The 13769-nt window shown below is 36.9% G+C and overlaps 1 protein-coding gene across 1 annotated transcript; it reads right to left on the bottom strand.

Moving 5' to 3' along the window:
- Positions 1-2534: 2534 nt before the first annotated feature.
- On the bottom strand, positions 2535-13499 carry TNFSF13B (TNF superfamily member 13b). The gene is made up of 6 exons (XM_009820544.2): positions 13173-13499; positions 12984-13089; positions 5019-5075; positions 4620-4732; positions 4373-4523; positions 2535-2647 (listed from the first exon to the last, which is right to left on the bottom strand). Exons 1-6 carry the CDS (start codon positions 13497-13499, stop codon positions 2535-2537), a joined length of 867 nt encoding a protein of 288 aa, XP_009818846.2.
- Positions 13500-13769: the final 270 nt, after the last annotated feature.

The raw sequence follows: 13769 nt of genomic DNA, 5'->3' as shown, positions 1-13769 counted from the left end.
CATTTTTTGTGAAGAAACTTGAGGTTCAGTTTCACCCTGCTAAAGGAAGGGAACACTTTTGAAATCTTTTTGCTTGGAAGAGAAAAGTTTTCCTCCACGCCACACCACACCCCAAACACTTTCCAAAGTTCTGCGCTGTCCACATTCGCCAGCGGCAGAAGGAAGAAATATGTCGAGGAAAAGGGGCAGTGATGACAATTGATTTAGCTTCACAGAATTTTTGCTATGTGCTGTATGTTTAAAATATTACACTGTGTCTGCTAATATCAAAGCTACACCTTCTAAGGTGCCAAGCACCTTCAAAATTGGCTTAAGTTAAGCATACACAAGCCCACTGAAACCACTGGGGAAACTTACATGCCAAAAATTTAATGTCCAAGTTTAGCCATCAAGTCTCTGGGAAAGCAACAGTGACAACATTTTTTTCTATAATCAGACAATATTAAAATCAACAAGCTTCTGATTAGAGAGTCTGGGCATCTCTTTAATGTATGTCAGCAATAATAGACAACTCACTGCATGATAATAATTGTTTTATCTACATGCAGCTTCACACGACCTTTGGCTAAACTGAGGATTCCTGTAAGAGGATTTAAAATGCCTTTTTGGCAAACTTAGCACATCAGAGTTTAATACTAATAATAATAATAATAAGCAGCAGCAGCAGCTTCGACTCCAGGACACATATAAACACATTTGTATAGGGAGGACTTCCAGACATTTTGAAACTGTAGTTAAGCCTCATAAAAATCCCAGTGTGGTAATCCAATACACATATGCTTATTGCTGAAATGTCCTTTTGAAGCCCAGAGAAGTTGAATTAATTGTTTCATTAGTTTACCATAGTTCTTAATTCCTAGCTCCAAATCTTTTTTATTTATTTTCTATTACCATAACAACTCAACGAAATCAGCACAATTTATAAAAACAGACGAGGAGACTGCAATATACAAAGCGTTTTTTCTTTACTAAACAGGCTTATATGACACAATTCTCAACTTTAAAAAATATTTTCAAATTAAGTACAGTTCATTACTGTGGGTTTTATTATTTATTTTATCTATTCCAGTAGCACTTCAATACTTCAATGATCAGTGGAATAAGTATTCAATGTTTGTATTACAATAGCTCCTAGAAGTCTTGACCACACTATTACCACGCTATTACCTTGACCACACAATACACATGGATTCTTGGGATAAAAAAGACATAAATCTTACCTACTGAACAAAGCGGACACACAAAAGAAAAGAGAAAAAGACATCTGTTTAGTCTTTCTATGGGTTTGATTTTTTTTGTAAAACAGAGTTGAGCAATATATTCAAAACTGCAGAAAAAGCCTATCGTTAACCTAGGGATTGAGCCCAGATTTCTGGGATACAAATGTATTTTCTTAGTTGTATGACTGGTTCCAGGTTTATTGGATTTTTCTTTTTACTATATTGCATAGAATCGATCATAGCAAAAAGCAAGAAAAATACAAAAAAATATGTATGCAGTAATATTTCCATTGGATAAACTATTCAAAAGAAGATAAAATTATATGCCCAAGTTTCAAAGGCTTACATATGTGTGTGTACATACTTTCATATATACACATATACATACTGTATATATATACACAACATATATATATGACTGCAGAAAATATGAAGCCAGAAATCCAATTCCACCTACTGTACTGTGTCTAATCTCACCATGTTTCTTTCTATCCCTGCCTTGCTTACATAGAAGTATACACATATTCCTTGGTGAATAGCAATGCTTTGAAGATTGAGCTGTTGAAGCATCTTACATGTCCTTTTTCCAGTAAGACTACTTCTAATTAGTAAACACTAACACATTTTAGTAATTTATGCACCTTTTGTTCACAGGGAAGGAGTAAGCCAGTGGCTACTATTCTGTATATTTCTAAGGAGTTTGTGTTCATTATCCCATACATTTGGACTTTTCACTGTCCCATGCATTTAGACTTTTTCCTTCCCCAAAATCTTGGTGTCAAAGAAAAAACAACAAAAACCCAGAACCCACCTGACACCTCCATTTTGTGATGAGGAATCTACTGTTTGATGTTTCTTCCCCATACTTTATACTTCAAATATTTTATTGATGAAACAAAGCAAATCTAAGATGTACTTGTATTTTAGTTTTCCTTTTCAATTATGGATAATAACTTAATAGTCAATGGTCCTGTTCATGCCATACCTTATGCTCAACTCCTTCTTTGATTTGCCTTATGGACAAGAACTAGTTTCAAAGCCAAAAAAGCATTGCTTTACAGTTGTTATTTAGAGCTTCCCATTGTCTAAAATAAATTGGCTTTCTGGTAATCACATGATGGTTGTATCTCACAAGTATGTCTGGTGTGTTTCCTGTTTTGGGTTCACTTATTAAACCGAAGAAAAGTTCTCAGAAGGTGGTGGTGGATGGGGAGAGACTGAATTGGCAGCTTTATTACAATTCAATATTTTTTCTGACAGAGGCATAGGAAAAGAATAAAACTGCATTAAGCATAATAAGAGAAGTTAAGGGCTTCAGAGGAGTCTAACTGCACCAAAAAAAGTACCATCTCCATCCAAGGATATTTTGGCCTTTCTCCGTGGTATTGTAAGTTGAAGTTCATCCCCTTCTTCTAATTTTGCAATGCCTGGCAAAAGATTCGGAATATTTTTAAGTTAATAATTCAAATACATTATTTTCATAAATGGTATTCAAAAAGTCATTACACGTCATCTTTCAAATATAAGCATGGCTTGTTACTTGTGACGTGTGCTTTTTTATCTTTAGGCACGATCTTACAAATTGCAGCCTATCCAAAGCTGACACTTAACATCCTCTGTGGAGCTGGACCTACTTTCCACTCTGCACTCAGCATGTCACAGTTCACTTAAGCAAATGCTGCAAAAATTTGTAACAGTGGTGTACCCAGATTCCTCATGTTATGGTGATGCGACAGTCAAGGTCAGCACTGGGTATTGCTGGTCCTAGACCGCTCTGTTCCCACACTTCTGGAGGAGGTCTCCTGAGCTTTACCAACCAAATGAAGTTACCAGACATCATCTGATCCACTGCAAGTGCAGAGCACAAAAGTCTGCTTCCTGCCAGCCGCACATCAGCTGATGTCATAATCAAAAGCACCTCGCCTTCAAGTTGCAGTCACTGAGCTCAGAGCACATCTAACATCTGCTGTGACACATGCTCAACAGCATGAGATACTGTGGTGAGATTTGTTTTTTCCAGGTGAAAGCAGAAGGGTGGGAATTTGGGAAGCAGGAACTGTGAAGTGGCAGGATGGAGTAGAGATCCTACTTAAGAAAGGGGGGGGGGGAGTAATACAAGGGGGAAATAAAAGGATAGATGAAATTGAAGGTGGTTATGATGCCAGAATGTGTGGGTGCAGAAAGTTAAAGAAAATGTTTGGACAGCCTCAATTGCCAGGAGGAAGTAGCTAATTTATTTTTATTTGGAAAAAAAATTAGCTTCCTTCCCCAGCCCATTTGTTTAATACCATTACTTGCCAACAGTCAACTCCATCACTCAGTGTCACCCACTTTTTTATAAGGCATTGAAAAAAAAGATGGATAGTTTTTATTCACACAGATCTTGCTGGAAAATAACAAAAGAGAAACCCCTCAAATCCACCATTAAGGGGGAAAGACAGACAGATAAGAGCTACCGAACAAGGTTTAATAGTCCTTGACAATAATTCCTTAAATGCTACTGCAGGAATATACATATATTGAGCATTGAGGCTGCTGGACTTGCATTAAATATTTTACTTGGTCTTTCTTTTGGTGTTTCTAATTTGTGCAGTCAGAAAGAGCTCCTTATAGGAATTAACTATTTTTTATCTAACCAAAGAATAAAACAGTAGTAGCCATTATAAGAAGTAGAGACTTAAGCTGGTAAGAAATATCTTTGGAAATCCCACAGTAAAGTACACAAAAATTGAGTGGCTAAAAATCATATAAGATTTTTTAAAGCAGAACATAGGTCCTAAATATTTTATTCGGATAACTAAATGTGGAATTTAACCCCTAAGTTAAACTGAGTTCTTCAATAAAGACAGTATGTACTTTTGTCTGCTTCAGGCATCTAACTGAAAGCACCGAAGTATCTAACCACATTATATACTCAATGAAGAGAAGGGAATTGTTCAGATCACCTAAGTTAGATGCATACCCTCCAACTGCCAACACTTTCTACAAAACTGTATTTTTTGAAAGTATTCTGTAATGTTGCAATTAACCAGATCCATGAATGCAGTCTATTTTCTTTACAACTGCCACAATACTCAATCACCCAACTACAGATTCTATTTATTTGATACAGTTTATTTGCAAACAAAGAAAAGGAAAACGTAGATGTTTACCAGCAGTATAGCAAGAATTATTCGGATAAGACTGTGGCATATTTTGGATGCAACGAAACAATGTCACCAAGCTGAGATCATCACCAAACACGTGGGCCTTCTTCCTCTGTATTAGGTGTCCCATAGCAAATGTTGTATCCGTATATAAAACCTACAGAATGAAGAGGTGCAGACCTCAAGCATATTGTATGGAGACATTAAAAAACCTTTAGAAAGTCAGATGCTAAAGTAAATTGAGCTTTCTCACCTGGCCATATATGAAAAAATATCCTGTTTCTTTGATCACTATTTTATTTCCTTGTTCTTCCAGAGCTGTTCCACGTTTAAAGCTCAGAAGCCAAGGGACAATGCTTGAATCATCTGAAAGAAACAATAATTTTGGGGTAATCAGAAAGAAAAGTTACTTTATTCATTTTCGTCTGCCAAAAATTAAGAAAGCTGACTTCTAGTCAGGACTTCCAGTCTCCCTAGCTGGATTTCCCCACTGAAAAGAGGATAGTTGCAAGAGTTGTCCAGATGCAGGGACCTCTTTTTTTTTTTTTTAATTCAGCAACATAACTCAGTTACTGCTTTGAAGTTAGATAAAATTGGATGGAAGAGTTAATACATGGAATAGTTAGCTATAAATCATGGAACATATCCTTACCTTTCTGTTGGATATCACTTTTGCTGTCAGCGATCAGTTGCAAGCAGGCCTGCAGCACTGCAAAGTGAAAGCATTTTGAAAACAAAGAAATGTAAATCAGTAATGGAATAGAGTAAGCTTTTGAAACTACTTTAAAAAAATAAGAAAGAAGGACAGGTCTCTCAGTCTCACCACTTATTTGAAAACATAATCTATTGATTTTAACATCAATCTTACTCAAATGTGCCAAAACAAAATTCATACCGCAACACGTACTAGATCACTTTCAGAGATCATGCAGCTAAGCAGGAGGCCTCAGGTAGTAGCACAAGTAATACTTGCTTGTTTTAATATCTGATCCTAATATAATTGAAAAAAGTAGCAGTAAGTCAAATGAGCTGGTGTCATCAGATCAACTAGCCTTGTTAATTTTCTAAGCAAAAGCTCAAAAAAACTCCAACCCTGTCAGCTATGACAGATGTCAGATTTTCTAATGATGTTTACTGTATTATTTAAAGAAATTAGTTTCCAGTCATAGTTGCTGTAAAATACTAGTCATATACACTGGTTACATGGTACTTTCAAAATAAATTCTCAAAATCCATATATATGCACTTTCAATATGTTTTCAGATACCCACACTCAATCAACCTATAGTGAGACTAAGAGGGAAGATACAGAGATAACTGTTAGCAAATTAATGCACACATAACAAATAGCTTAGTACCTGTCAAAACTGATGTGTTACTCAAAACTGTAGAGACTGGCGACACTAATGAGAAACTAGGAGTTTGATCAGAGAAAAATATTGCAGATTGTTAAAATATAGGCTCGCAAGTGAAACAAAGATTTTGTAAAAACATCTGCTAAGCATAAATGTCAGGGAACAGGATAAAAGAAAAAGAGGATAATTGCATTTCCTCAGAGCAGATTTTAATGAAAACAGCTGGTTCTAGTGCTACTTTGAAGGTTGGAAAACAGAGTAGTAACATTTACTGCACTTGACAGAAACCAAGTGAACATACTAAGAGCCAAAAGAAGAAAATTCTGCTGCGGATTGTTGAAACTGCATTTTTGTTTACCTCTTTTCAGGTAAGAAGGTTGTGAGTCAGATTTGGCCACTCTTGCTATAATGGGCACTGCCCTACTCCATGGGATCCTGTTTCTACATCTGCCAGTGGTACCCACGCGTGCAACCACTGCCCCACAGCACAAACCTTTTGCTGCACGGCAGATAGTGAGAGGATCTGAGTAGAAAGCAGCCTCTCTCTGTATCTAAGTCTCCTTTCCAAGGGGCCCTGCCTGCAAATACCAGAAGAGGTCTGGATGGTCACCAGCACTCAGTGGTGCCAACTGGCAGTGGACAAAGATTCAAGCGCGTGTCTGGGAACGCTCCAATGTCACAATGATCACACAACCTGTGAGCCCTACTTACGGTAACGGGAACACTATCCTGCCAGCTCCCGTCTCCTACATTGGAACGTGTCCTTGAATTCTACTAATACTCATCAATAATGTGCCAAAACCTACAGATTTTCAAACCAAGAATGTAAAGGCATGTGAATTCTCTGCCTTCTGATAAGGAACAGAAAAACCAAGCCAACACAAAATCAAAAAAGGTATCATACTTTAACCATTTTTCTATCACAGTTGCGAGCGACAGAATTTTCTGAAAAAGAAGCTTCCAAATAAAATCAAAATGTGTCTTTTCTGGAGTCACACAACAAAGCACATCAGACAATTTATTTCACAAGGTATTCATTTCTCTCCTTTGGAGCAAAGTGCCTTCCTAGTGAATGGAATTTGCTGATTCCTTAGTATTTCAGTAAGCTAACTCAAAATTTTCATTCCTGCTTTTAAAAGCACTCGTTAGTGTGGCCACTGGATTTTCCACTAACCAAACAAGAGGAGATTTGTTATGTTTCACACTAACCAGCCGCCATCCAGCTGAGTACCCACAAGCAGTGAAAGTTGTGGCTACTTTAGCAACTCTTGTTAAACCTGCTCTGCAAACTTGATTGACATTCTTGAAACTATCTTGATTCACGGTTTGAAAGTCTGGATTTATGTTTCAGTTGTTTGCAGCATTGAAGTACTAGTCATCAATGCTGAGAACTGCTACACAGTAACTAAAATCAGCAACTTCAGTACAGTCTGAGATCTTTTCCATCTTCTTAAAATACAAACCAACTCTCCTTTATTCTACAGATATCAAATCTACATGTATTCTCTAAAAAAATCTCACTGTCTCTTTTTTTAGTGTATGCAGAGAGAAATAAGGCTCCACAGAATATAGTAAGCTTGCTCTTCATGGGGAAGTATGGATACAGCAGTGTCATTCATGATGATAAAGAGAACAGAAATTAGAACAGTGTCCGTTTTACCTAAAGCCACAAAGAACAAATAATATCTAACAAAGTGTTTGAGGGATTGAACAACAACATGCTTCAAAAAATGTTCAGAAGCCAAGACTGACACATAACTATTTCCAGTATATATGAGCACTTCACTTTGACCTCAGTAGAACTACATACATGCTTAAAATTAAGTAATTCATTGAAACAAATGCAGAGTAAACAACACTACTATTAAGGAGAAGATATGGATATACAGAGTATAATTTCTGGGTAAATTAACAGGGATTTTCAGTAAAAAGTTAACATGGTTAAGAAATGTTAGCAATTCTATTCCAAGAAGTACCTAAATCTTACCTGAAGTACAATGTCAAGAAAATATGCATTATGAAATATGTGTTGAATAGTTACTATCAGTATTTAGCAGAATAAATCAAAAGCTCTACCTGAATGCCCTTCAGCCCAGTGTAAATCAAACCTGAGCAACAGGTTTGTAGTCTAAAGTATTTTTTAATAATTAATAATGCAAGCAGAATACAGGATTTGTAAAATACATCTTGAAGATGTGTAAAAATATCTAGACTGAATGTCACCATGAGGTCTAACTGTATAAAACAGAGCGTATTTAGAACAACAAAGTGTGCCCCGTCCTCTTGTCCTTTTTCTGATTTTAAGCACTCTGCAGGGTGTGGATGGGGAGAAGAACATTTCAGAATCTCTCTTCTTCCATGAACAGAACAGACAATTCTGAAGAAGTTAGTGACTCCTGATGCCTTTATAAACCACAGCCAGCACACAAAGGGATGTGTTCTCCACCGGTTGAGCAATGTAACCACAATTTAAAAAAAAAAAGCTAGCTTTTGCAGGAGCATAGGAACACAGCCTTCTGCATATTTGCATGATTTAAGACCTGATATTGATAAAATCAAATTTGCCGTCCCATGCAAGTTTTTGTATTATTTAACTTGAATAACAATTTTAATATTTTGCAATCTAACTTCATACTCAATCCAAACAAAATTTCAAGTTTGTTATCTGTGAACTCATGAATAAATTTTTAAGTTTCAATATCTGAGGCCTGAGACATCTATCTCAATTTCTGCTGGAATACAAACAAGCAAAAAACCTGAACATTAAAAACCAGACCTGCTTGTTTAGGTTCCTTCTTTGGTCTAGATTTGTTCTCTGCAGACTTCCTGAAACATACTTAAACACTATATAATTCAGTTTATAAATTATATGCCTGTTCTTGAACAATTTGCAGTAGTTCTTCCCTTAACTTCTTCATTTCTCATCACAAGAGATCTTCTTTTACTTTTTGCTTGTGCTGGTTAATTTGGGGCTTTTTAATTAAGAAGCCTTTATACAGCATTAATCATGGATTAAATCAGTCCCTGCATTAAAATGGCTTCATCATAGTTACAGATATGATTTAGATCTAACAAATATCTTCAAAGTATCGGTAGCATTATTTTGACCTTAACAGAATTACCAGTAACATGTTACAATGAGAATAACAAAGAAATCATTTACTAAGAATTAGGAACACCTTATGTAGACTTCTATTATACAGTATAAAGCCAAATATTGTTTCTAAAAATTAGAGCCTATTTTGTGTGTTTTTGATTGCACAGTGTTCTGCATAATATGCAACACTGATTCATTCATTCAGTAAGTGGTATTCTTCATGTAAAATTGCAAGCATTGTATCAAGTAATTTTCTACCCTTTCGCATAGAAGGGCCTACTTCCTTTTGAGTTAGCCTGTTGTCAGCAGAAACAAAAAAGAATAACATATCTTTTCAAGAAGTAGGCCTTTTCTTTTTTTTTTTTGTTAAGAGAACTTTTATATTTCCCCTCTTCAAATATTAAAATAAGAAGTATTTTGAATATTTGGTGAGGGAATTTTATATGTGGCCTTTGTTTAGACTAGAACAAAAAGTTAGGTTTCTTCATTAAAAGATTGCTAAAGTCAAGTTCCACTTGTAAAAGTTCTTGCTGTCCCTCTATCACAGAGATCTAAAACAACAACATCCAGAGTCAAAACACTTCTAACCAACAAATGTACCAATTTGCCAGTAAGGCAATTATACCAAGAACAATAGCAAAATTCTCACAACTTATACGCCACACTTGCATGGCAATAGTTCTTTCCTGTGAACACAACCGATATTGGGGTAGAACCTGGGAACCATTAGTAAAAAAAAATTGCCAAGTCACATGCCACATTAGCCTGTTTCACTGCTTCATGGAATTACTTAGAATTTCTCCTCAGTTCCTTCCATACACACAATCAGACTGGTTGAGATGGGTAACCTCAATACACCAAAGTAAATACAGTCCATGGGTGCTCCAATCTGATCACAGCAGAACATCGGCTGAACTTGAGTTTACAGAAGGCTTGATGCTCATCTCCCTAGTTGGCCATGGGAATCAGAATCCCACAATAATGACCAGAATGAGGCACAGGGAGAACGTGTGAATGAAACTTGACATTTGTACATTGAACTGACTTAGGTAATGGAACATATATCTTGTTCCTGGACTCAAGTGCACATACATCTTAGAGAGAAACGCACAGGCAAGGCAATCAATAATTGTAACCAGGGTATAAAATTCAGGAGAGGTTTTTGTTGCGTAGCAATTTTCTTCTACAGGCAAAATTTATAAATAGAAAGACAAATAAGAAAAATTATATCTGTTCTTACATGTCCTGATATGACATTTGCCAGAAGTGGTTAGATGATCTATCTGCCTGCGTATTAATATGTACCTTTCAAAATCACCCGTTAACTCCTACTCATTGTATCAAGAACTCTGGTTTTGACGGTTAACTGTACAGCTGAATTTGGAATTGATGCTTGAAACCCATCTTTTCAACCTGCTTGAGCTGGAAATTTTCTCAAGACACAAAATGTACATGCAACTACTGATGACTAATAGTTTTATGCATGAACACAGACAAATGCATACCCCATAAAACTATGAAAAAACAACATTGTGTTAGATCCATTTTCATTCAACTGTCATTTAAATTAAAATTCTAATTCATGGCCACTGTTATGCACACAACATCAAGCAAATAGAAAAAAAAATTAAAATGGAATTTCTATATGTTCAAGAAGGGCTGTGCTGGGCCTAAAAAGAATCATGGGGCATCCATTTCTGGAAATTAATAATTAAAGTTTAAAAAGAAAACAGAATTGAACCACAACTTTATTTATAAACAAAATAATGGTTCTGTATTTTACTTCTGCTCTCTGATGAGAAGCAATTGTGTATCAGTGACATTTTCAAATATTCACTGTCTAAGGAATTGGTCCATGTTAAAGTGAAATTATGGGTCAACAACTAATTATGAGACCAGACTCTGCTTTGAGACCTTGTTGAAGCAAACAGAAATAGGACAAGAACAAGGCACCTCACTCAATACCCTAATTTATCTGCCATCATACCAGAATGAGCGCAGTGCATCTGCAGGACGATTTGGAGGCTGCCGGGATTCCAGTACCCAGAAATGGATGTGAGAAGATCAAAATGCGCAGCTAGTAATTGTGTGTACATGACCAAGTAACAGACAGGATTCAGCACCATGAACAACACCAGGTTCTCTCACTCACTCTGCTAAAACAACATTTGACATTGACTAGTAGGTTCATGGTCATCAGTAAAGTCTGATCTGAGAAAATGTAACATCCTACTGAACTCTGACAAGTTTAATTTGTGTAACTAGAGCAGGCAGAAAGGTAACCCTGTCTAACAGGTGACCTTTTCTATAAGTGCAAGATTTGTAATTTACATTTTTTCTTTTTTATGTACAAAAATATGATGGTTGTGTTAGAAAACAGTTTTGTAGCAGGTCAATCTATGTAGCTTTTCCCTTTTAAATGAATGTTCGTATTCTGTGCTTTCTGTTATCCATCCTAAACCATTTTAAAGCCAGCTGTATCTTTAAAAAAAAAAAGCTTACAGAAATAAGTAGCTTAATTAGAATTCTACGTGAAGAAAGAAAAATAGGTATAATCAGAGGTGGCTACCTGATGAGAACAATCTTACATCTGCCAGAAGCACAACCAAAAACCTCCTCTCCTCCATACACCCTCAAATAGCAGTAAGAATAAAGATGAAAGCTACTGCAAAGGGAACTGAATAACTTGCAGAGTGCTGATGCTATAACATTCATTTTAAAAAAAGACATGCCTCCTTATTTTTGAATATACTTGTACTTTAGGTGTAAAAGATCACTAGTTATTATTTGGGAGATGCTAGAGTGGGGAGAAGAGGGAAGCTCTGTGGATCCTGTGATAAGAAACAGGCTACAAGAAATACAATTTAAGCAATCTTGTCCTTAGTCCTGTTTGTGAAATCACTCTTAGCCAAGACCCTGAACCAAAGATTATTAATGAAATAGAATAAATCGCATTTAAACCTATGGATTTTGGGTGATGTCCTAAATGAATATTCTCTTTTGAGAGACTTGGAGGTAAGTAGAGCGATTATACTCTAGAACTTAAATTTCATTTAGCTTGCTGAAGCTTAAGAGAAATACATTTCACATTAATTAGTCAATCAAAAGCACATTTTAAGCAAAGTCTGATTTAGTCTTTACCTACAGATTACTCCATATTAACTTCATCAATTAATAATTTAAGATATCAGCTTTCATGAGTTAAAACAATCTAAAAGTATCCATATGAGGACTGAACTGATTTAGCAACTCAGGAACATTTTGTTACTCTGCAATTAGAGTATGTGTGCAAATTGTTATAATAAAATTCTATACTTCATCCTATCTGGCATCATTGTGTTTGGAAAGAGAAAAAGAAAAAAATGTAGACATTTTATCCCCAAAGGAGACAAATATATCCCATTAAAATTCCAACATCATAATACACATCAGATGTCTTTCATGGAGCACAGTCATCAGTGTTCTCTCTAGCACCTTTTAAAAAGGCCATGATAAAAAATTATTACTGGATAGGCATGCCTTTATTAGTTTTGCTAATTATATTAATAGATTGTTTTAATGCAGAAAAGATGCTAAAGTTCTGAATTCCTTGTAGTCTGCCTCTTTTGACAGGTACAAACCAGCCTTTCTCTTTGAAAGCTCCTACTTCCCTAAAGTTAAGGAGATTTCTTGTTACTTCTCTCTTTTAGGATGAGCATGTTTTCCCAGAAAAATGACTTGGCATTTTTAATAACAACTTTCCCTCCCTAATATTGATCAGAGAGAAACAAGTCAGGCATTACCCTGAACTGAGAATGATGGATTTAGAATCGAGCAGTTCACAATCTGAAGAATTTAGAGTTGCCTTACTCAACTCCACTGCATCATCGAGAAATACCTCTGTTACAAGAAGCAGATTTGGGATCCAAAGTTCAAAGTTCAGATATGCATGATATCTGAACTTCATGCAGAGAGCATGAATAGCTGGTATCTTAAACAGCATGGTAACCTTTCAGAGAAGATACCTACAGTTAACACCATTCACTCAGCAATAATTGTAAAAACCTTAATGGGCTCTGGGAACACGGATCGGCTGACAGGAGAAGACTGCAGTCAAGCACTGCTGCTTTTCTCAAGTCAGTATCCAACTGTGGCATCCCAACCTAGTCCACCAGCTGCTATTTACCTGTTTCTTCTGTGTGGACAACAGACCTTCTCCCCCTGTTTCTGCTCCCGTTCCAGATTTCCTTTTGGAAGCTTTCAGCTGGGCCAGGACCAGGAAGCCTGTTCGCCTAACGGGGAGAAGCGACAGCCAGTGAAAGCAGCCTCACATTTGCACATCCCCTGCAAGTCAAAAACCACCCCTCCAGCTTACCTGCCTGGCGCCAGCTGCAGACACTTGCAGGAAGGAAGAAACAGGGGTACCCGCTTTATTTTCATCGGGGGACACGGGTGGCCGGTCTAGCGGAGACCTTGCCTGGACCCTGTTGATCAGCTCGTTGCGCAGAGCTTCTAGTTCTGTTTTCAGGATGATAACATGGTAAAAAGACACTGCTGCAAGACAAGAGGACAGGAGCATTGCAAGCCACAGGTATGTGACAGAAAAAAGTCCCGTGGTGCCTGAAGCAGCACCAGGGGGGGCAGAGGGAGAGGAGGCGGTATCCTTCTGTTGGATGACGTGCACACAGTCCACGGATTTCATCGCTGCTCTTTCCTCACTAAAGCCAGAGGGAGAGTTCAGCTGTCCCCTTCCGAGGTGCAATCCATGTTACCAGTTGCTCTCTGAAACTAAGGGCATCCAGAATAAGTGAACAAAACGCCCAGATCATTTCCTGTCATATGAAGCTGTTGATAGAACCATTAAACTTAATGTACAGAGTGAACATCTAAGATTCAGTCTCCGTTTAGTTGTCTTCTTTCTGTGCTGCATTTTGGAAATGAATACTTTCTCATGAGCTGCTTGCTCAATCTA

Source organism: Gavia stellata, chromosome 1 (genome assembly GCF_030936135.1).
Source record: "Gavia stellata isolate bGavSte3 chromosome 1, bGavSte3.hap2, whole genome shotgun sequence".
Lineage (NCBI taxonomy): Eukaryota > Metazoa > Chordata > Aves > Gaviiformes > Gaviidae > Gavia > Gavia stellata.
This window is presented reverse-complemented; position numbering and strand designations above follow the sequence as displayed.

Bases quoted from the DNA above. Each gene is read 5' to 3' on its own strand.
- TNFSF13B (XM_009820544.2), bottom strand. From the start codon at position 13,499: ATGAAATCCGTGGACTGTGTGCACGTCATCCAACAGAAGGATACCGCC. The intron at 4,733-5,018 runs GTAAGGATATGT...TGTTTCTTTCAG, and splicing joins AAGTGATATCCAACAGAAAG to ATGATTCAAGCATTGTCCCT. The intron at 4,524-4,619 runs GTGAGAAAGCTC...TTCATTCTGTAG, and splicing joins ATTTTTTCATATATGGCCAG to GTTTTATATACGGATACAAC.